General features: G+C 34.5%; 1 protein-coding gene across 1 annotated transcript in view; it reads right to left on the bottom strand.

Moving 5' to 3' along the window:
* The window catches only part of csmd3b (CUB and Sushi multiple domains 3b), a 536,357-nt gene that overhangs the window by 128,266 nt on the left and 382,700 nt on the right, over positions 1 to 25,391 (bottom strand). Inside the window, exons 11-18 of the mRNA XM_038288005.1 lie at positions 21,957 to 22,060; positions 21,220 to 21,332; positions 6,344 to 6,526; positions 5,813 to 6,139; positions 4,851 to 5,045; positions 3,205 to 3,343; positions 2,451 to 2,638; positions 2,069 to 2,257 (exon numbers count right to left, since the gene is read on the bottom strand). Coding sequence (XP_038143933.1) covers positions 2,069 to 2,257; positions 2,451 to 2,638; positions 3,205 to 3,343; positions 4,851 to 5,045; positions 5,813 to 6,139; positions 6,344 to 6,526; positions 21,220 to 21,332; positions 21,957 to 22,060 — 1,438 coding nt within the window. The remainder of the gene's footprint in view (positions 1 to 2,068; positions 2,258 to 2,450; positions 2,639 to 3,204; positions 3,344 to 4,850; positions 5,046 to 5,812; positions 6,140 to 6,343; positions 6,527 to 21,219; positions 21,333 to 21,956; positions 22,061 to 25,391) is intronic.

Here is a 25,391-nt window from a genome sequence, read left to right as displayed (position 1 = left end):
TATCTGATCCTCCACAAAAATGGCTTTAATTGGCCTAGTAACTACTATTTCAATATATATTGTTACCTTGACAACCCAGTGCTAGCAAGACCAACAACTAAAACTTGTAGTGCTGGGATATATTTTATCTGGTTTCGTGACAACTATACTTCAGAGATACACTTGCTTGACAGCTTTACTGGAAAGCAAAGAAGAGCCATGGTCTCTGATTTTAAAGCCTTTTAAGTCAACTCGACAGACGAGGGTAGCTAAACAATTCACCCTTGCCAAAAGTCAGTAGGTACAGTATTGGCAGATACTGTAACAGTTGCATTGAAAAACTCCAATTGTCAAAACTTGCATATAAACTGTGCCTAGCAAAGTACTCAAACCAATCAAATTACAAAAAACTTTACAATCATATCTGTCAATGTATTTAGTTATTTGATAAACTAATCTTAGAGAAACAAGCACATAATTCTCATTTAAAACAAATCAAATGCTTTGTCTAACCAATAATAATAAAAAAACACCTAAAAGTACGATGTGCAGCTATTTTCAGCTCTAATCTACTGTAATACAAATGAATCTAGTCCAACTGAGTATCTTAAGAAGTTAGCTTATCTATAAGTCTGTTTTTTTTCTTTTTTAACTTGCTTTCGGTGGCTGACTTTGCTTGATTCCTTTCCGATGGATGAGCATGTAGACACAGTACACTTTTGCTTCTCAATGACATTGTAGAAATCTCCCACACCACATATGCATACAGCAACATGGAGAGAACAAAAATCCCTCTTAACAGTAAAAAACTTCAAGCAGAACCACAGTCAATCTGAGTTGCTTTCCCACCCACAAGACGTTCTCAAAATAATACGGAAGCATTGATCCATAAACATCCTCTATGTTAGAGAAGGTGATGGTAAACTAGCTCTGAAGGTTTTTCTTTCCGAAAAAAGAAACAGTTTAGTTGAGCAGATGAGCTCTAACCCAGTTTAAATGCATGATACATTCAGTGTGACTCTGTGAATACCTTTCATTCATTTAAAAGAAAACTTTGTTTAGTTGGAGGCTAATTTTACACCCTACAAACATATTTTTTTCTACAATTTTTTAATAAATTCAAACAATTTAGGTGATTTTGATTTAAAACGGGGAAGTTTATCCCAAAATCCCACATCATCCATCAGCGCCCACCTACGCTTCGTTCCAGACCGCCGGTGCAAACGAATGCCTACAGCCTACGCGGCTCCTCCCATCTTGCTCCACTCTGAGTTTCTTGGAGCTTGAGGTGAGCATTTATTTATTTTGAGTTTTCACAGCAGTAGTGGCTCATTTTTTTTTTTGAAAGTAGGCTGACAGGACAGGGGGTATGAGAGAGGGGGAGAGACTTGCAGGAAAGGACCATAGGCCGAACCCAGCTCGCCCGCGTCAAGCGAATAAGGCCTCCGTACATGGGTCGTGTGTGCTAACCACTACTCCACCTGCATGCCCAAATACTTTCTTTTGAAGTTGTGACTGGATTTGATGAAACTTTTAAGCCTTTCAGCATTAAATAAATATTTTGATCGAGATGACAAATCTGCTTTCTTGTATGTTGAAGTACCAATAGTTTGCATTCAATTCTTCTTTGGGAATAAATAAAAGTATGCTTTCATTTTTTGTTACCGATCTGTCGTTACCGTACCTTAATTTGACAAATCAGATCTTTTCAATGTTCTTTTTCCTGTTTGGTACAATTAATGTTGTGGATCTTGACCTGGCTGGCTACCAACAGACCAAAGGGGAGCAAAAAATAGCTTGACTCTGTATATTGCAGGTGAAGGATGGAGAAGGTGTACGTGGACAGTGACGTTCTGAGGAGTAGTTGTGGATGTGGAACATTTCTCATTGATTAACATGACATTGCAAGTGCTCCACAGGGCGTACTGTATGTGAGCACCACGGAGCGGCAATGGAGGATGTGGAATCTGGGGGTTAGTCTGATTTATTATGAGACTGAGAAAAGAATTATGTTGCATTTTAATTCATGCATGTTATTACCTTGTGTGAACTGTATGTGCCAAATAAGAAATGTTGTGGAAGGAGTTACCATCACATGTCGGTAAGGCGTGGCTCCACCAGTGGTTTTTCTCACACACCAGTGGCTCCTCATGGCTGAGTCTGTAGCCTGAATCACAGCCAAATGAAACCGTGGATCCAATGGAAAAATCTTGCCCATAACGAATACCATTAACAGGAATACCAGGATCCAGGCATGAATAACTGTCCACTGTAACACCTGAATAAAAAATACAAAAATAAGAATCAACTTACCTAATTACCTACCTAATGTGAATTATACTTATTTTACTGTTCACAAAAGGCCCATACTATATGTTAAATATTCAACAATACACATTTTTCACAAGAATTTGCAAACATTTCACTTTTAGTCAGCTCATAACCACAGAATATATTTGTCTCCAACTTACTCTCATAGAGTATTTTGAAGCCAACGTTGGAGCGGCTGTTGTCAGTGGTAAAAAGGAGATAAAGGAAGTTGCTGCTGCTAAATAGGAACTGAGGCACCTGGGTGCCATTAAAGGAGCCAACCAGAGGTGATATGAGGTTTGGCCCATCGTGGATCTCAAGGAAGTCGTAACCCAACTCTGTTTGGAACCTGTGAGAGAATAATAATAAATTATACAATAAAGCTTCATTATTACTTTATTAAAAACCTTACAAGTATTTTCGTTGTCATATCCACCTATTAAAGGTGTGGAAAATATAAAAAGAAACGGATATTCATTAAAGAGATAATTTTATGCTCCCAGTTTGACAAATTTATAAAAGGTTTGTGACCATGATGAATCACATTTAGCAAAGATATTCTGGCATTCTTTACATATTTATAATGCAACACTTGAATATCTTCTGATGTTATATAGTTTTAGTAAAGAAAAGTAATTTTCCATTATTAAGCCCAAAAATCAAAATAAAAAACTAAGATATTGTCTAATTTTGTAAAGTTAGAAATTCGTATGAAAAAAAATTTAGAAATCTACAAACAATTATAACTAAGAGATCTGCACCAAAAAGGCAAGGAGTACTCTTAATCTTGTGATTTGTAACCTTAAAACTAAATTAAATTCCTTCTTAACCACAGAGACCTCTTGTTAACATATAGCTGTCAAATGTAGAGGGTCTGAGGGTTTTAATAATATTGCAAAACCATTTGCTGCCTACCTGTCAAATGTGACCTTGATGGACCGTCCTGGTTCAGCTTCGATCACCCACTCACAGCTGAGGGAGTCTTTGTAGTAACCAGGCCACCCAGGAGACAGAATGACTCCACTTGGAGCGGAGTAGTGCCCGCCACATGGAGCTGGAGGAGATGAGGAGGAATGTTTGAGACCAAAAATGGAGAACACTAAAACATAATCTGGGTCTACAGGTCAGTACAGTCTGATGAGTAATGTATGAGAAGTAGCAACATGCATATTCTGCAAGATTTGCATCCAACTTAGGCGAGTGAATTATCCCCACCAATGGATGAAAGGCAGGCAAATTAATCGCAACTTTACTTCATCTTTAAAAAAGGTTGGTGCAAAGTATAAGGACCAAACAACTTTCTGATCATGTTTCACAGTAACATCAAGGCATGTTTACAGTTTAATGAGAAGCACGGCTTTTGTATTTTTACATAAAGTTTGTATAGATAAATAAAAAAAAACAATCCATCTACATAAAGATGTGTGATGAAAGGATATTGCTTTTCAAACAGGCTTATACGTATATATATATATATATATATATATATATATATATATATATATATATATATATATATATATATATAAACAGTTAAGGACCAAATACTGTCCCCTGGGGGACCTCATAGACGATCTCCATACAATTAGTCATGTGGTCACCCGTCTTTACAAATTATTGCCTCTTAATGTTTAGATCCTTTAATGGTTAGGCAGTAAATTCATACATGGAGTCCGTCACAGGCAAGTTTATTCCTTATAAATTAAGTTGTTCAGTAGGTGGAGTAAGGACAGCACCAATGATAAAGCCAATGGTAACAATCACAGAAACTATGGATGATGCTGAGATTCATTGCACAAAAAGAGGACTAGAGGACAAATATTAGTTGTGCACTCCACGAATCTGGCATTTGTAGAAAAGAGGCAAGAAAAAAAAACCACTGTTCAAAGAAAGATATAAAATGTCTCATTTGCACTTTGCGGTAGGTGACATATGCATGTGGAAGCAAGTGCACTGGTCAGATGGAACTGGAAAGGCACTTATAGAGGTGGATGATCTGTATGGCAGACAAAGAACGTTAAAAAATATCACTATAAACGCTAAAGTGAGAGGGTAGCATCATAATGTTTTGTATTATGCCCCACAAAATTTGGTCCTAAAGCCCTAAAAAAGGAACACTTACACTAAAGAAAATCGGACTCTGATACAGGATTTCAAAATAAAAATATATTTTTAATAATGCACCTCATCCATTCAGACAAAGTTTAAACGAACTGATGCTCTCTAGATATTTAAAGCAGATAAAGATCCCAAAGCCTTTTGGCACTAAAAAAAAAAAAAAAAGTTGACTGTATATTGTACTGAGTCAGAGGACCCAACAAACATGCATACCAATGTTAGAAAAAAAGATTTATGTGCCATCTTCTTCCAAAATTTTACATATAGTCTCCTAAATTTCAATGCGTCTAATATTAAAAAAGCTCAAGGAGTACGGACATTTTGCAGTACCTTAATCTGTTTTATACATCTTTGCTATGGTAGTAATGTTTGCGGATATATTGGATGATATAATGGTCCCTACACTATAGCTTAACTAGAATTCTTGTCTTGTCAATGTTTACCTTCACATTTAGGAATTGGCCCACTCCACATGACTTTTCCCCGTTCTAGCTGACAAGAGATGGTCTCAGTTCCCTGCGTTTTAATAAAACCATCTTCACACACAACAGAGATGGAGCTGCCAAGCTGGAAGTTATCTCCAAAGCGCCGAGCGTTGATTGGAATTCCAGGGTCTGGACATTCATTGTGGCCAAAAGCTGTATACATCACAAAAAAAAGAATCAAATTACAAGTTATACAAGCATATACATATATATATGGATATGTATATATATATCCTTTTTTTTCCTTTCATTTCTAAATTTTTTGTCTTAAATTATTGTCTTATGTTCAAATAAAAGAAAATAAAAAGGGAGAAAATATCTATCTATCTATCTATCTATCTATCTATCTATCTATCTATCTATCTATCTATCTATCTATATCTATATCTATATCTATATATATATATATATATATATATATATATATATATATATATATACATATATATCATGAAACCATTTTATTGTCTTTATTTTTAATTCTCTTATTTTGATTTGTTAAAAAATCCATACTAAATATTCCTGTAAAACGGGATGGCTTCAACCCTCTTTATTTTAATTCCTTTTTTTCCTAATGTTATCTCTACCGATTGGTTCTGCGGCCGCAATAAACTGAAGTCAAACATTGTCTTTACTCATTTAATTAACTTAAAAAGCCTTGATCTATATATTCTGGTAATATATGACCATTTATACTCATAGTGAATAATATTTCTCACCAGTGTTTGCAGAAGCCTCAGAAAATAGATTTTGTTTTCTTTTACTCTTTCCAATATGACATGTAACAATGACCATTTCTTTAGAATGGGAAGTGCCTATACTCTTTTTTATTTTTTTTAATTAATACTTTATATTAGCCATTAGACTTTAGCTTCTCTACTAAAACTGAAAGAACCAGAGGCTTAAGAACTGATACATACTGCTGTAAGTGATATTAAATCCTCTCCCAGACATGGAGTGATCAGCCTGAAACTCAAGTCTCAGCGTGTTGGTGTTAGACGTCAGGTGGGACGGACTCTCGGCTCCAGAAAACCTCCCGATGACAGGCGCATCATTTGTCTCACCATCTTTCACAGTTAGAGAATCGTATGGTGCCTCAAGGTCAAAGTCATTAAATGCTAAGTGGATTCTCGAGCCTGGATCAGACTGGATGAGCCAGACACAATTCATGTTGTTCCCATAGCCTTCTGGGTAATCTGGAGAGAGGACGGTTCCTGAGGGAGCTGTGAAGTTGGACATGCAGGGGACTATAGGAGGAAGAGAGAAATGCACACACACACACACACACATAATTTCTGTTAAATATTCATCTTCTCAGCGTCATCGGTCATCATCTGCCCTAGGCCATACTAATATCTGTCCTGTCGCCATGGTGACAGGTCAGCGAGAAAGCTATAAGAACATGCCAGCTCAGATGTCATGAATTATTTCCATCCAATTTTAATCCTTACATATACATATGGGTATGTTCGCAGACCACTGGTTGTTGTCTTGGCAGGAGATAGTTTTTTCTCCAATCAGCTCGAAGCCGAACTGGCACTCGAACCTCAGGATTCCCCCGTTTGAGAAGCTGTCACCTTCTCTTACTCCATAGAGAGGGGTTCCAGGGTCACCGCAACTCTCTTTGTCTATTTCTGCAATGACACAGATTAATGAAAATGCATTAACATCGGAGTGAATTAAATTACCATTTTGAAAAAGGAACCATTTCTGAGCACATAGAGATACATGACTTTTTAATTTGTTATGTAAAGTCATCTAGATCCTCCACACACCTTTGGAAATAACTGCTAAAGAGCTTAAACATTTCAGCTGCAAATACATTTTTAATAATGTATGGATTTCTTGGTAATTTCACATCAATAGAATGTGATAATCATTTTAACTACTGTGCATGGTCAGAATAGTGGCTGATGCTATGATACTAAAAAAGGAAAACTGAGCTCAATTACAACTCTATATTGTTATAAGTAGGTATTTTACATCCATTAGCTTAACAAGAAGTGTCATATTAATCTAGTCGCCATTACTAGATACTAGTGGAGCTACATATAGACCTTAAAAAATGTTAAATCGGAGAGGATGTTGTAGGATTAGAAGGAAAAAGATCTTTTAATTGTTGTCTTGACTACACCACCACCCGCTGATATCAATGTTCCTGTAAGTAATATCTATGAAAGTTCAGCTATATCTCCATTACTCTGATTGATAGTTGAATGGTTCCTAAACATACTATTTCTATTGTCCCTTGTTTCCTTTCCCTTTCTTGTCCTCTGTTCCACTTCTGCTTTTAGTATTATCTACAGGAGTGGCTCATGGCGGGAATAAGGCTTTGTGCTCTATGTGTGTTTCACTTTAGAATATGTACCCTGTACGTGCCTCTGAGCTGGTGTGCATGTTTGTGATGTATTGCATTAATTTCCATCGTGACATCGTCTTTATGAGACCTGCAGACTCAACCAATCACAGTCTGCCCTAACACATTCACACACAGCGAAACAAGCACATACAAAGCCTAAGAATAGAGAACAAATTGCTTTGGAGAGAAAACAGGCTTAGAGTTGGAGCATTCCTGTAGTGTGACTCCTTCTCTCCCTCTCTTCCCCCTTCTTTCACAGAGTCCTGCTTATGATGGAAGCATACACACATAAACAAACCAATCACACTCCCACAGTCAGCCACTGTCTTTGATATATACACACCATGTACACACACACACGTGAATAATCCTATTGTATTTGTAACAACAAGGCTGACAGATTCACAAAGGGGATTAGGGCCTTTAAAGAGGATATGTGTGTATTTGTGAGAGTGAGAGACACAAATTCAACGTGTATGTGGTTGCAAGTTTGGGTTTACACTCTGCAATCTCACATTTAACCCCATTCTATACAGATGTGCAATATTCCTTAGTATGTTGGCATGCAAGTGCAATCATGAATGTACACATAGAGGAAAGAAAAACAAGCATAAGAAAGATTTGGACAGAATTTATAATTTTTTAGTAGGGGTAATGAGATTTGGGAGAACATGATTGGCTGTTTCCATTTCGTAATCCATTAAGAAATTGATTTTATAACCACATTTGGAATTCTGAAAGAATACTGAATGCAAAGATTGCGTTTGGCTGATGTTTGATTTATTTTCCAGAAAGGGCTGCCTGCTGTGCTTCATATTTTATTCTTTCCGAAGTGAAAACAAAAATACAACATACACAAAAAAAACCCTGCAAAGAATAATAATCTAACAAGCCTACAATAGACACTGGAGAAGGGCAATCGAGTATGAAGTACATTAGTACTCCTGAACAGTGCAGGGGAGAATTGTGAACTTCAGCTGTTCTAATTATGCTTTAGTTTTCTGATGCTTTAACCTAAAAGGGGGGGGGGGGGGGGGGGGGGGGACTCAATTTGAGTTTTTCACACTGTAGACATCAAAGAGGACCCTTTCCTAAATAGAAAGGATGTCATTTATTACATGGCTATTTTTCTCCTACCTCCAAAAGCCTTAAAGCATGGATCTGGGTAAGATTTTGATTATTTATTTAGTAGGATGGGAGCATAAGAGAAAATACAAACATCTTCATCCTTTGCTCAAATATGTTTGTTAATGTGTTACAACATAATAAGCACAATGAGAAAGATGAGCATTGTATACACAATGTGCAGATGTTGGTAACAACTGATGCAATAACATAAGCAAAGATAAAAAATTGGAAAGAAAAAAATCTGGTTATAAAGTTTTGTGAAACAAATAATATTCATTAAAAAGGAAGGGAGCAAAATTCCAATAAGGGGAATGAAATAAATATATTTTTTTATCGAATCAGTGATGTAGTAAAACCTTTATTTACAAAATAAAGTAAAAAAACATCACTATGTTAGAGCTCTTAAAGCTATTGTTGGTAATGTTGAAAAGATAGCAAGATTTGAAAATAGCACCCCCCTTCCCCCCTTGGTTCAAAGCGTTCTCCCCCAAAAACTCTAACTCGCATGGTCACTACCCGATACGTACCGGAAGCTCGATCCATAACATCAGCTTCATCAGAACACAGGTCATTTGTGCATGTGAAAGCAGATATTAGTCCAGGTTGTCAAAAATAATGTAATTAAAGTACTTATTTTTATCCCTAAATCACTAAAGAATGCAAATACACATCTTCAAAAAATGTTTTATGACTTTTCTTAGACAATTTAATGCTTGTTAAATTTTCTTCGTTGAACTGCTTGACTGGCATCATTGGACATGCTCAGTGTAGTCCAGCAAATTATGATTAAACCATGTTTATCTGCATTTTAATTGTTTCTTTCTTTAGCTTACACACTATATAAAATAAGGTTAACATGAAAGGAAAAAATAAAACTCAAAAAGACTAGATTTATGTTTAAATCCAAAGTCAAAAAAGTTAAGTCCCGAAAGTACCGGAAGATTCCATTTCCTGTACAGAAAGGGTACGGACGAGTAATAAAACAAAAAGGATTTTAAGTCATTTACTGTATTTCTTCAGAAAATACATTATTAACCTTTAAGGCATTATATCTTACTATGCTTACTATATTTTTATTTATTTTTTTTTGGGGGGGGGCATAATTTAGGTCTTTTTTACTAAGTAAATTGATGGCGGCCCGGAAGTATACCAGGTTACGCATGCAAAAATGAGCTGATGGTATGAAGCTTGCTAGCGGTACGGATCAGGTAGTGACACGCATCTTACAGTACAGCAGAATTCGGCAAACCAGGCAAAATATATTTTGGACTTCAACCTAACCACCTCATTTCTCATTCACCTGTAAGTAGACTATGACTGTTCAGAGCTTTAACAGGCCTGCAGCTTTTTTCTTTCCTTTTGTTTTGAATACATAAGGTATTGACTACATCCAGGATGGGAGGACCATTTCATCAATATAACAAAAAGTGTTTCTGAACACAACAACAAACTCTAAATATAAGACACTTGCAAATATTTTAGTGAACCGCAATACATGTATGAATTCCTTGAATTGCTCCCACACCTGCTTCCATTTCCATTTGAATTGGCCCCTTTGAAAAATATACTAAAAAGAAATTATTTCTATGTTTTTTTTTTGGTCTTCTAGTAAAATAAAAATAAAAGAAATCCCCTGAAAACCAACAGCTAGCCGGCTTTCTTTGATACAGACATCAAATGATCTTTACTCATGAAAATAACAACCTCCCGGAGTCTGTTGCATGACCTTGCGTTAGGCCTGCAATTCAAGCATTATCAGAGGATTTCACAGTGTAACGGCTACAGAAGATGTCCTGCAATGATCTGTGCAGAGGGTGAAGGTGTGAGAAAAGCACTACCCATATCTCGGAGGCATTCTTGTCATTTCTTTTTCTAAACTAACATGGTACAGCCACTTCTCCAAAAACATGTTCCAAAACTTAAATGACCATTGATTTAACAAACATGGGTTTCCATCTAGCCTTAAATGGATAGTGTAATATCAAGGCAAGAAAGTAAACCAATTAAAGCCTGCCAAGACTCTACTTAGAAAAGGTTAAAGCCACATTTTTCAAACATTGCCTCAGCTTAAAGTAAACACAAAGAGCCTAATGAGCTCTAAACCATCTGCTGTTCCCTTTCAATGAGCTGTTCAAATTATTCATTACCACTGAAAATGGCATCTTGTATGTACGGAATAGGGACAGCGTTGCCTGGTAAATCACTGTCCACTTCATTTATCTTCTGAGTTTTGAAATGCCACAAGCAATCTGAAATGCATAAAGTGTGCTGTTAATTTCTAGAAGGAGTAACAGTTTCATTATAGCACAGGGTTTTTCTACTGAATAAATGGCAGATCTGGGCATTCAGTATTACTGACCGTACAGAATATTATACAACTTAATAATTCATGGGTGGAGAATGAAACTACGCTTACACTCCTGTGATTAAGTTCTGTCCTTCAAAGTTTGCCCTCTGGAGTATGCATATGCACACATGCTCAGGATGAAGCAGGCGGCTTTTTAACCTCAATGTTTAGGTCATTCAACATACGGCTCATTCACATCTACTAATATGTTGTGAATGACGTATTGCATGCTCTTTTTTTATAATATTTTTTTGTATTGTATAATTGCAAAAGTAATGCAACACTGAACATTAGGTTTTCATTAAAAAATTCATACTTGGATGAACAAAAAAAAAGCCTAGTGAAATTATCTTTATCAACTGAGGTAAAATGTGCATATGTACTGTAACGCTCTTTTGCAGCCGTTGTTAAGATGTATAATCCATTCTGTCAATTAAGCAACGGCTATGAGCTTTGTGTTAGGCAAATTTAAAAAAAAGGAAACAAATACGATATGAGCAATGGTAGCCTGTATTTTTGTGGTAAACATCTGCAGTATTGCCGTTTTGGTTCATAATTCATATAAAACATTAATCGATTGAATATTACCACAAAGATGTTGCCATTGTTTTTTTGACAAACTGCTGATAATTTGGGACTCCTACCCACCAACATTTGATGCTTTGGAATAATTTGTATTTAATTAGGGCACATAATCTAACATATTAAGAATATTCTTCCTTAAAAAGGGTTGAAAACTACAAAAAAAAAAAAAAAAAAAACAAGTACCGGTATATAAAATAAACTAAACAAAATATATACAATCAAGCTTATTCATATGAAAAAACATTTTTCAATTTTTTTTCTTCATTCTATTCAATGTTTGCTGACTTTCTGCTCCTATTTGTCAGGTTTTGGTTGCTAAACAAATATGGATACCAGTGTTTGAAAGAGTGTCTTCAAGATTATTTTACAAAAGCTTAATTGCTTTTAGTGATGCAACACTGAGCTGTTTTCTGTCCTTGGTAATAAGCATCATGTAAAAAAAACAAACAAAAAAAACTTAACATTGGCATTGTGTGAGAGAATTGCAAAGGAACTGAAAATGTTGATAATTCTGAATGACGTTATGCCTTTGATCTTCCTAAAATGTTGGTCTTCTTATGCATCCTTAACTTAAACTCTGTTAAAAACTTGCACAGCCTTGTAATATGTTCTTGCATCCATATGACTTACCTACCAACCTAGCTCACACACATATATCAGCATTGAACACTGTGCACTTCACTATCCATATGTCTAGATTTGAGCAGAATGAAGGGTAATTTATTTATGTTTATTTATGTTTTTTTTTGTGTGTTTTTTTTCCATTAATTTCTTTCGGGCCATTTATTTATGCCTGTCTTTTTTTTACATTTCTGTGTGCATTTCTGACAAATTATGCAAATGAGGAGGGATGGTCTTCAAGAGGACAGCATAAGCCAATTGGTTGGTTGGATTGTATAAAATCTACTTGCTACTAGGTCAAAACAAAGATGGCTACCTACCAGGAGGTTATCAGTTAGGTGAGCTGAGGCATTTAGCAGCTTTATTTGAGTGTCCATGTTGTTTTTTGAGTACAGTGTTAAACCTTTATTAAAATATGTTATACCGTCAACTTTAAGATTAATTTACTTAGAAAAAGAAAAGATGAATGTTATTATTCTCCCATGGTATTCATATGTGAGAATGTTTGACTAAAATTAAAATAATCCCAAACTCAATGCATATAAACATTAATACCAACTTCTCAACAAGTAAACAGTTCTGTGGTTATTTGCAGAGGTCTGACAAAAATATTATGTAAATACTAGTATGTTCTCTGATTCTCACACATCTGTAGCAGTTCTCTGCTGCAGCCCAGCACTAAAGCATTCAATCATTTATTCCACAAGTATTTGCTAAATGGTCCATCTCGGTCTCCCTCGATCGTGCTGGTTTTGGAAAATCGGCTCCAAATAAGGTTTTTCCTTCTAACACCTTCATGCACAAAACACCTTCAGTCAGCCTTTGGCATGCATAAAAAAAGTGCTCAGTAAAATTAAAAAATTAAAATAGACAGGCAAGCATACACAAAAAATAAATACATATCACAACATGCAATTAAAAGATAAAGCGAATAAATAATGATTGTAATGACATTAAATAATAATGTAATTACTAGAAAGCTTAATAAATGGAGCCAATTAAGATATAGGTATGAATTTCTCATGTTATGATTTAATTAATGCTTACATTTATTATTTGATGCATTTTAAGTCTTTGCATTTGTTTAAAATTTACTTGTTTCTGTATTTACTTTCTATCTATATTTTTAAAGATGACATAACTGTTTCTTTACAGTTTGAAACCATATTTAAGCCAACAAGCACAACATAATAACTTTCAGATTCAAATAAATACAATTTTTCTCTTACTTTTCCTTAACTTTTTTCCTTACCTTTACCAATTTTGTTTTTGTTCATCTCTACTCAATGGATTTTTAACTTAAGCTGGGTTAAATAGAATGTAAAAAACAACCAGAAAAAATTAAGAAACTTGTACAAAATTCTTTATTATTTGATGTCCAGCACTGAATGAATTTTATTATTAATTTTAGAGGAGTAGAGGTTTTACTTTAAGTTAAAACAATTTCATTATATGAGTGACGGTTTTACAGTTTTTTATCTTTCTTTTTTATTTTCTACTATTTACTCCAGTTCCTTAAATCTAAATAATTTAATTTTTGTCACTGTTGCTATTCCCCTTCATGACTTTTATCTTACAATTGTGGTCACTTTGTAGCTGTTTTTTCTTATTCAATGTGGTGCTTTGGACTGCAGAACGTTTTACAGAGTCACAGTGTCAATTTGCACCCAACAGTGCGACGTGTTTTTCTAAGTTTCTCTAATCTTTTCATCCTCTACTATAATAAAAATAGGTTAAAAAAAAGTGATCTACATTATTAAGAAAACTGTAAAACTTGCAGGAGGCAAAACATAGTTATCTGTCTTTCATTGAAAGAATCAGTCTGTTATGGTTCAGGTTTGATCAGTCTTAAAATTGTATTTCAATTTTTTTTCCAATAAACAGAAAGAAGACAAGAAAAGGACAATTCAACCATCAAAAACAACCCAGAAGTGACCAAAAAGGTGCAGCAGAAAGCAGTGCTTATTTTAACTATTCTTTAAATAGTAGCTTCTTTAAAAAAGGTCTATTCCCTATTTGCATGACAAAATTCTTTTGTTTTTGTTCATTCTTTTTTATTCTACAATTTATAAAGTTACAAACTAACATTAATAATTGATACAGAAGTAGCAAAAATTACACAGTTTTATTAAAATAGCTCATATACCATTTAATATTTCATTAGAGCTGGGTTTTTACTAGGCTATTGAAGTGTATACTTCACCTCGAGGAGAATAAGTTGTGTTTGAAAGAAGTTTAATTTATAGGAAAATCTGGTGACTCCAACAATTTGTGCAAATATACAGACAACAGATCTTATAATGGTTACAACAATTAAAATATGCAAGTAAATAATTGTTAATGTTGCACCATTCTTGTCAGCTGGGAATTTTAATGTACCCACTGCAACTTTCAAAGTTCCAAAGTACATTTCAGCGAATCTCACTAATCAGAAGCTCATTTTTTATGTACGTATTAAAGGAAGTTTGTTATCTAGCTTGAACCGGTTCTGAATGATGGCCCTTATATCTTGTTGCACAGACCTCATGTCTGGCATCTCAGAAGATTCATCACACACCGCTGCCTCCCTGGCAGTTCAATCAATCTGAGGTGTCTTTAATGGCCACATCCCTTGTCAAAACAATGCGTCAGTGAGTAGTGGATGAGCGAGGGCAAATGGGCACCTGTGTCTGTTTCAAATTGCGGGAATTATCTGGTACTCCAAAGTAGAGCAGCAGGTTTTCTCATAACGTTCATTTCTCCATCACTCCAACTGGCAGCTGTTCCCTTTGAATAATAGAAAGCAGTAGAGATGTTCTCAAATCCCAACGCTGGTGAGGCATTTAAACATCTCCAGTAAGATGAGACGGTGATGACGGAATATGGCTAAAGGTCCTGAGGAATAAAATCACTGATAAAAAAAAAATTGAAGAGAAGATATGGTTTCATAAACCACCAAATGTATTTTTTCTCATTGATAGCATTGGTAAATTGATAATGCAACTCTATATGATAGATATTATTGAGAAAATGTGATCAAAAACCTGCACAAGTCTAGATTATTTGAATTTCTCCTGCTTGTTTTTTTATTTTTCCAGGCTCACTTTCATATTTAATTGTGTTTATTCACATTTGGAATACCTTCAGTCAAAATAAGAAATGAAAAATATTTGGCTCTAGTATTTTTCTTCATTAATTTAGATTAAAAAAAACCACAACCTGTCCTTCATTCAAATTCCCTGAAAAGCTTTTGATATTTGACAGATTCTTATTGGAGTACTCAGAGTACTGCATCAACCTGATACCAGCTGCTGAGCACCAGACTCAAATGACTCATAGCATTAGAAACATTAGTAATATCACCCTTTGTCGAATCCTCAATGTTGTTTGATGAGAAATTATCCACAGGTGTCAAGAATATTGTGCAACTGGAAAAAATATTTGTCACCTTCCCCCCTCAAAACATTCCTGCAATGAACACTTGCCTTTTGATCCAAAGACTATCAACTCATATCATAGCCTACACATTTTGTACTCATGAAATCTGGGACTTCAAAGCCTTGTCCAGCTTTTTGCTGATATTTGTCAAAGATGGTAACAAGAAAATAGCTGATGTAAGTATTATGAAGCTACTTGAACAACCCAAAGTCTTTTATAGAATAGAAATATTTACAGAGCCAAACGTGGTTCACTAACATGCAGCAACCTCACAGAAAACTGCAAGTAGTGAAACTATAAGCTGCTTTAAATGAAGATTAAAAATGTGGCCTTTGAATTTGCTATCTAAACATTTTTAGTTTAAGTTTGTAGTCCAGGTTTCTTTTGTTATATTATCAGTTAATTAAAATGTTGTTAATATTTTATAACTTATTATCTTACAAAATACTTTAAAATATTTTGGAACTGATATGGACAGTAAAAATAAATCTGCCTATCTCTAGTAAGTTTATTTAAAATCTAATTATTTTGGAGCAGAGTTTTAGTTAGCGACTAGTGAAAATGAGGTCAAGCACTTAGGATGGCCTTACTTAAATGTCACCAGAATGCAGAGATGGGAAGTAACGAAGTACAAATACTTTGTTACTGTACTCAAGTAGATTTTTCTGATATTTTTACTTTACTTTACTACTTATTTTTATGGCGACTTTTTACTTCTACTCCCTACATTTTTACACAAATATCTGTACTTTCTACTCCTTACATTTTAAAAAATTGGCTCGTTACTTTAGTTTTGAATCATTTCAATGGAGTTAATGTTATTATTTTTCACGTTATCAATACCAAATTCAATCTAATTGGATGGGAATCTACGTTGCATTTGACGCACCACTACAAGATGAATCGACAGATTCGGCTGTATTCATTGGCGGCAAATCATAGCAGCTTGGTGGCGGTGGCGTTAGCATAGTAGCATGGACGACGAGATGATTGAAAATGAACACAACGGTGATCTGGTCCTATTGGCAGACATCCATTTAAAATGTAGGCAACTGCATGAAAAAAGTGGTTTCTACTTTTACTTTTATACTTTAAGTAAATTTATAAGCCTGTACTTTGTTACTTTTACTTGAGTAAAGAAGTTTAATCAGTACTTCCACTTTTACCAGAGTATTTTTTAACACGAGTATCTGTACTTTTACTCAAGTACGGAAAGTCAGTACTTTTGCCATCTCTGCCAGAATGAAAGAAAATCCTCTGCTTTACCTTTAAATATCAACTAAATCATTCAAAAAAATCATTACAGATAAATATAATTCTCTTCTGCATATATATATATATATATATAAGCAGCAAAAAGTTTGGTTTTCACATTTTAATGTTAATTGTGTCTTGATTTAAATTGAGTTACAGGCTTAATATAGTCTTCTCTGCCCCTTGGGTTTGTTTTATTTTTTGTGTTTGAAAATTGTGTAGCATATTAACAATCCCAAAGATCACACTAAAGGGACATACTGTATACCTTTTTCCACAGAAACTATTTAGCGCAATTGCCTAAAGCGTCCTGCTTCTTTTAGTTAACATTACCAACCCAGTAATCTGCATAATGCATGCCTAGTGGCTATTTTGATCATCTTAAACAAAGATAAAGAAGCTATTTTGAACCAGATTATTTTTGCCTGATCAGCTTAAGTGACATCGCAGACAACATGTTGGAAAATTATAAAAATTATTCAAAAGGAATATATGGAAAAAAAAAAAAAAAAAAACTAATACAAAAAATAACACATGAAGAGCATATGGCAGCAACCTGTCTGCTCTCTTAAACTAAGACCAGGTAAGCAGAGCATTAAACAGAGGGAAATCTTGCTCAGCTGACAAATCTGGTGGTGCAGAGATTCACTGCTTAGATGTAGGAGTTGCACTCAATTATATCTAAACTATAGGTCTAAACTTACAAAAAATAGCCAAGCTAAACCCCAGTGGGGACAAGTACAGTAAAAAAAACAATAAACTGTTCGGATTTTTAAGACTTCATGTATTGAATATCAACAGTTTGGAAGACATTCTTCTTGCTGCAGTAGATATGACCAAACTTTTTTGGCCAATAAGTAAATTCCAATGTGAGATGGAAAGGTATCACTGTAGATCATGCTGACCACTCTGTTATAATGAAGTAACACCGTACTGGCAGCATTATGTGTTGCAAATGCTTGTCTTTAGCAAGGGCAAGAAAGTTCATGGGCCGGAAACAAACATGTGTTAAAAAGATGCCTGACACTATCATATATATTTTAATATTCAATCATAGAGAGCAACGTAGAGATAATCCAGATGAAGCGCCAAGGTGGCAGTAGGAAGAGATTGCTCGGGTTTTAGGGTAAAAGGAAAGTAAGGTATCTAAATAACACAAATTATGGTTAATTAAATAGTGGTTGGGGTAAGAGAAGCACAAAGAGGTGTTAAAGCAGGTCCCTTAAAAGTTGACACAATAAGAGAGAGTAATATCATTGTTAAGCTGTAAAACCAACTATGTGTGTTTGTGTGGATTGTGAAGAATTTGTATCCCCTGAAACAGGAGTTAAGTCAAAGGGCTCCTCGGTGGCCTTGGCTTTAATAATAAATGAATGATGACAAAAAAAAACAAAAAAAAAACAGACAGACAGACAGACATAGAGACTGAGAGAAAAGCAGAAACATAGGGACACATAAATAGCAGGCATGTTTGAAGAAAAAAAAGGTGCCATGGAGGTCATTTGACAAACAACACTAAGGATAAGGAATTTCTAAAACAGAAAATGTGAGAGCGAGAGATAAAGATAGGGAAAAAGTGTGGAACCAAAAACCCTCCATTAGAGAGAACCTGACAGACAGGAAGGCAATGAGAGGATGGTGGAAAGACAGATGTCTAATGAGGAAAAATGAGACCTAGAGCCAGAGGAACTGAGGATGAATGTTAGGAGAAAGAGGTGAGTGACTTTTTGGTAGAGCTTCGTTGGCTCAGAGATGGAAGAGCTTTCCAATACACATGCACTCCTAAATAAACACAACAAACAATGTATGGTGCACAAGTGAATTGGCAGCAAGGCTGCTGATAATGTTTATATTTCATAAACAAGGTCCAAGGATGCAGCTTAAACAGCACAATCACATGCACCAGCCAGATATGACCTAACCTGTTCCCCTTGTTCCCTCAGAAAGACCAAATATTATCACAAAACCACCACCATCATAGTAAATCTTGTTATTGATGAAGCCAGCTATGCAACAAAGACGTATCTTGAACTGACTGTTGATGGGTATGTTTATAAGCCAGTTTTGGGTATGGGTAAGAAAGTCCAAATTATTCATCTACCGGTAGTTATTTGTTAAAAACATCTTTAGACAAATTCTAGTGTTTGCATTTCAATGCACCAGGATTCTGAAACATAATAGATAATAATTCATTGATATATTATAAATGGGTTAAATATTAGGAACAAAACAATAATGAAACCTAATATTAAAGGGCTTTTCCTATGAAACTCATAAGAATAAAGAAAAATGTACTCGAAAGCCACTGACCCACAGCCTTACTATGTAAGTATTAAACACATTTACAAACAATTTTAATAACGACAGACGTAACAACTGTCAATTCTGTAAAACATTGCAAGTTTCAAAATTACATCACTAAGAGATGCTACCACCACATACAATTCAAGCCTGCATCAACTGAGATGAGGTGGGAGTTTAAACATATTTGACTATGAAAACTGGTAACAGAGTCACTACTTGATTATCAGTAAAGAATAGAACCTTTGATAAATCCTTTGGGTAGATAAACATTAAAAACAAAAAATCTAAAACAAATTTGATAGTATTTCTATTCATGTACCGGTAGCTGTTTTTATAGTTGTAATAAATGTAATTTAACATTCATCACAAGCCACTTCAATAAGTCTTTTAAACAAACTCCATGTCTGGGTGAATCCTAGGTTATAAAATCTTCTTATTATGTTTGGAATCATGTACAAATCATTTTAATCAGTGCACTTTTAAGGTAAAAGCCTTCTTTTTATAAAGTTGGTTTAATACTGACCAGATACTGTATAAAGTGAACAAAAAAAGATTGATCAAAGAGCAAAAAAAAAAAATCACTGGTGAAGAAACAAATCGGTGAACATAATTATAATGCTGGCAGAGCAACATGCATAGTAAACTTTTGTTCAGCATTTCCACTTTTTTTTCTAAAAAAAAGCAACTTAAGTTTAATACAGACATCAAACTGACATCAAAGCAGATGTTGTTGAACCTCATTGTGATGCACTGACAGCAGGGGTTTGAGAGAACTCAAATTCAGCTCCTAATACCAGGCATTGTCTCACCAGCTCTCAGACTCAACAAATCTGACTCCTAAATTTTAAAGCTACCTTACTATCATCCCGCTTCCTGCTGTGCCATGATTATGTGTGGGATTACCGGGATCACTTTTAAATTATGTGTGCAAAAACATAAAGCTACTTTGAGAAAGATTTTTGCAAAAAGAATTACCACCCTCACTGATGTAAGTCAAAGCAATAAGGGTTTCGAGATAACCTCAATTTTATATACGTTTATAGACGGAATTAAAAATATATATTTATGTTCAATTTTGAGCTGGAAAACGAACCAATCTCTGATTAACGATCATATAATGAAGATAATGTAAAAGCATTACAATTAGCATTTTATTTTGTGGAGCTTTTTTTTTAAAACCCCTTAATAGGTGCCCAGAAATATGAAAAAAAATATAGGAAAATAAAGGAAATTTTACCCTTTTTAATGTTGCTAACGAAAATGACTAACCCCCAAATCTCCACCCCTGCTCCAATATCTTGCCCACCAACTGAAATTGACATATAAACGTAAATATTTTAGGTGCAGTAAGGGACAAGTTGACCTTATAGATAAATACTTTTTTCTCTACTGATATTAGGATTAATATCCAGCCATTGCTAATTAGGCATTCATTTCAAATATTTCCACACTACCCAAACAAAAACACATTTCTCTCTCTGAGAAGAAATTGATATTGCCATTATTCAATGGATTTCAGTAAGAAAGAATTTATCTTGGAATAAAAGCACAGTTGTTTGAAGTTGAACAGAGCTGTGGTAACAAATGTTAGAGGTTAAAAAGAAATAGAATCTCAAATCAAATTATTTTAACATAGATAAATACTTCAGAATCATATCCACATTTTAAGTAGGCCAATGGTTACTACAGGGGCAGACTCAGGTTTGAAATACATTTCATTCAAACAGAAAGTTTGTTTCTGACAGGAAATGGGTCATCGTTTATGACCCTGTCAATAGTCAAAATAAATATGCTATTACAATATGGGTATATTTTGTAACTTCTTACTGATATCTAATAAATGAGCTTGGCCAGTAGGTCCAAGTATTTTGGAATAGGGAAAATAATTCTGGATTAGAAAATATTGGTACTGGGAAGGTATTTCGGACTTCAGCATATCAACCCCATAGATGGATTAGTGCACTAGATCATAATAAAGCTATCGTGAGGTCCAACTCGAAAAGATAATCAGGGGAACAATCATGCTCTCGTTTGATTCGAGAAAATCCTATAAAAAAAAAAAAATATATATATATATATATATATATATATATATTTCTATATATATATATATATATATATATATATATATATATATATATATATATATATATATATATATATATATATATATATATATATATATATATATATATATATATATATATATATATATATATATATATATATATATATATATATATATATATATATATTTCTATATATATATATATATATTTTTTTTTTTTTACACAGAAATTCTGATTTCTTACCTTTGTAGTTGATTTTAAAACCTATAGATCCAACACTCTCATCTGATTGGAGGTGTAACCACATCTGGTGGGTCATACTGACAATCAAGTCGGGCACAAAGCTGCCCGATAAACTGTAACATAAAGCACATCATTGATTAATCACTATCATCATAATTACAATTTCAGAAAAATTCCCACTTTCATTATCGTTGTTATAATTAGTTTTTCAATTGAGGCTCAAATCATGAATAAATTGCTTAGACATAATAAACTGGAACTCATAGCTTTGCAGAAGGTTTTGGAAAACGTGTCAGCACTTTTCAGTCAAATACCATTAACCTAAAAGCTAAGAAAAATAATTTCAAACCTCTCTAAAATTTAACATTTTTAGGCATTTACTAGTCTGTAATAATTATAATAGAAACATTTGGGACATTAGTGTGCCAACATTTAAGAAAGAACATAAATAATAGAATTTAAAACCAAAATCTAGAATGAAAAAAATTTCTACAAAGAGTCAAAGAAGTATGTGTATGTTTGGTGTTTTGTGATGTAAGAAGTTCAAGACTTGAAATAAACTGAACTATTAAAAAAATTCAAGCAGCAGTTAAAATCTACCATATTGATATCCTACGTCTGTTTAGATTCTAAATAGTTATAATCCTGCACACTACTTCCCACAATACCTAAATTATAGTTATAAAAATATAAAAAAGGAAAGAATAATCATGCAAAGCGGATAAGTTAATACTTACACTTGAAGTATAGTTGTGGGATCTCCCACCTCTCCTCCATCTCCTATAGTCAGGGTGTCATAGGCGATCTCCAGGTCAAACTCCTCAAAGTTGATCTGGATCACCTAATAAAATAAAATGAATTCAAAAGTGAATTCAAACTTCATGTTAAGGTACATTTTAAAACAATGCTCCTTTACAGAGATTGTATTCTGATCTCAAACATAAACCATATTCATTAATTCTTACACATTGATACACATTAATGTAAAAATACAGCTATGTGTAGCTGAACTCAAACATAAAACCATCTCTCTTTACTCCTTTCCTGAGCTGTCCCTCTCATTCACACCTTAGGAAGGTTCAACAGAGACTGTACTTTTTGAGGCAAATTAAATTAAAAACCCTATTGTAGATCTTTAAAGCTGCCATTACTCAGTATTTTTGCTCACGTCCATCACTGTGGGGTTTGGTTAAACAACAGAACAGGAAAAATACAGACTGCAACAAGCAATTAGATCTACAGCTAAGGTCATAGTGGCTGACTTCTACTCCATCCAGCTTTTGCACACTCAGGAAAAGGACAGTTAATGTCTCTAATGGCCCCAAACATCCTAAACACAAACTGTTACATTTTACCTTCAGGTTGGGGCAACACAGTTCTATTAAATAAATCAGCCACCTGAAAGACAGTTTTTTCTTGGGGGCTGACTGTCTGATGAACACAATGGTCACCCGACAGCCTGAGCAGTCAGCTACACTACTCACAATCTACTTCTTTTTTTTTCTCTTTACCGAAGAAAAAAATAAAAGAAAACCATTGAAAAGCGTAGACCTATGGTTTGTCTGCTGTGAGGACTGTAACCCAAATTCAAATGTCTTGATTGTGCACAGTTCCGGCTAAATAAAGTGGACTTGATGCTCATGTTCTCTGCTTCAAATTTCACCCTTTAGTGCACACTAAAGTGCTAAAAATAACTCCTGGGACATACTTTGGACAGCCACTAATGTAAACAGTGTAACAGAGTACACTTAATCATTAAGGCTGACAAGGGTGATCCCTTAATAGTGCAAATACTCTCCAAGGTTCTTTTTTTCTCATCATCATCTGCCACTTCACCAGTGCTAACCCTGTTCTCTCTACAATATTAAGTCCCTTTCAAACTTACTTTACCCAGTAATTTACTGATAATTTAGTGGGTCTTGGCTTTGTGTGAATAAAGCCAGAACTGATTTGCCTGGGTAAAACTGACCCACAATTTACTGGGTCAAGACCAAGTATCATACCTGTTAATCTACCAGGACTGCTTTAGTGTAAAAAAAGAAAAAAAAGAAAAAGAAAAAAAAAACATTACATTGCTGAGTAAGGCACGCATTTCTGTGTTTAAATTAAATGTTTGCAGCGTGACAACAGAACTGACGGCTGCTATACGTTGGTATTATGACATTTTATCAAGCATTTGGTCAAAAAAGGATCTGGAAATAAAATAACTCCTCTCTGTCCTTGCAGAGAGTTAAATACTCGGAAATATATTCCAATATAATTGCAGCTCAAAGTAGACAAAACGAAAATTCATAATTTTTTATGAAGTTAAAAGCCTTTCAGCTGTAGTTTTCATAATGCTACTAAAAGCTTTAGGAGCCTTTTTTTTTTTCTAATCAGCTGTTTGACACATATGTGCCATTTGGCAATTCACAAGACTGCCAGGACGGACTAGTGTCCTCCCCAAGTTTGTTCTTGAGAAGAGCACAGGAAATTATGGACTTGGGGAGCACACAGCATAAATATGGGCCAGTTGGAAAAGACGCGTACTTCTGACGTCAACACACACTCTGCTCGTCTGGAGCTGCATTTTACCAGCTGTTATTAATAGTCTGTAGATAATAAATCTGACCTTTTTCATTTAGTGGGGGAATAATATTTAACACAGTCAGATCAAATTAACATTTTGCCAAATAAAACAAGAAACTTGCCATCAGGGCCAGCAGTCCTTCACACTGCTGAAGACGGGTTTGGATTAGCCCTGGCTGCCGTTTCCCTCGGAGGTCCGTTGGTTACCGCGGTCCCCACAACTTCAGATTTTTTTTATTTTCTTTTTTTTTATTATTATTATGCACTAAATCCGTAACTGTCTTTAGAAAAATCTTCTTTAGAGGTTTGATTGATCCGTTGAAGCTATATCCCTTGCATTACTGCCACCTGCAGGTGAGATTAGGTAATTTATTCCTCCCCATTGCCTGGTTAAGGGTAAAAAGAGCTGAGTGGGTAATTTTTTGGGACTTATCTTTTAAGTGTGAAAGGCACTAATTCTTGTTCGACTTGGATATGTGGTGCCAGTAAATGTTTGTGGCTTATGTGTGAAAGGGGTATTTAGAGATATATATATCAATTACAACAGCCCCAGCTTGGAACACACATACAATGACAATTTAACCAATCTAACAAAATATAACAAACAAAATAACAAATCAAAAATAATAATTATTTTAAATGTTTCAGACTTTTTTTTTATTCAGCATGGAAAATATTTACCTTTAGTAAGTAAATTAAATCATGAAAAAAGAACAGTTTAGATTATTTTCCTTATATCTTGATAGGAATACTGGCATCCACCGAAGCCAATCTTGACCGGAGTTTTAACTTTTGTTTTGTCATGTCAAAGAAATCCCTCTTGAAGTATGCGTGTCATGATAAGTCATCTGAAGTTCCTGTTTCATCTCACATCATTGTGTGAATTTGTAGATGAGGTTTGAAGAGGGGCAACTATGCTCAACGCTGAAAGCAGTGGCAAATAGCACACAGCTCAAAACTCTGATCAGGAATAATTAAACCACAGTTCTGGTTTCATCTAAGAACAGAGAGAAACACATCTGGCAGCAAAGAGCAGAGAATGGTGAGGGGTTTGATGGAGGGAAAGGAAGAAGATAGAGGCAGAAGGAAATGTGGAGGAAAGAGGAAAAGAGAGGAATAATGAGAACATCTTTGATGGTTGTAGAGGTCGAGAATATTTCAGACTTAAATTTTGACCCAGGCCTCGGGGAAAGATTAAAACTTCACTTTTCCTTCTGCCTTCCATTTGGTCTTCTTATGATACATTTTCAGATTTCCTGATTCAATATTCTGAGGGTGGACTTCAAACATGTCCATAAAAGTAATACAGACTTATTTTACTTCTGTATTTCTAATGTTGAGCAATGAGTTTATTCTTATAAGCATTTTAGTGTTTTAAATTCTCGGTTTATATCCCATATGCTATTCATCTTCCTGCAATCTTTTACCTTTTTTTTGTTATTTAGAAATATTGTACCACTACCAATAAGGGATATTCAAAGAATGAGAACTGAAAATTAAGCATAAGAAAAAGTAGATACTGCCGTATCATGTTCTACTTTACGTCTCTTGTTTTTGGAAGTACTGCCTAATTAGTTCTCCATTTTATTTGTTTTCTTAGGTTA

This window comes from Cyprinodon tularosa, unplaced genomic scaffold (genome assembly GCF_016077235.1).
Source record: "Cyprinodon tularosa strain WSP-4 unplaced genomic scaffold, ASM1607723v1 ctg247, whole genome shotgun sequence".
Lineage (NCBI taxonomy): Eukaryota > Metazoa > Chordata > Actinopteri > Cyprinodontiformes > Cyprinodontidae > Cyprinodon > Cyprinodon tularosa.
Note: the sequence above shows the minus strand (reverse complement) of the source record. Positions and strands in the feature narration are given on the sequence as shown.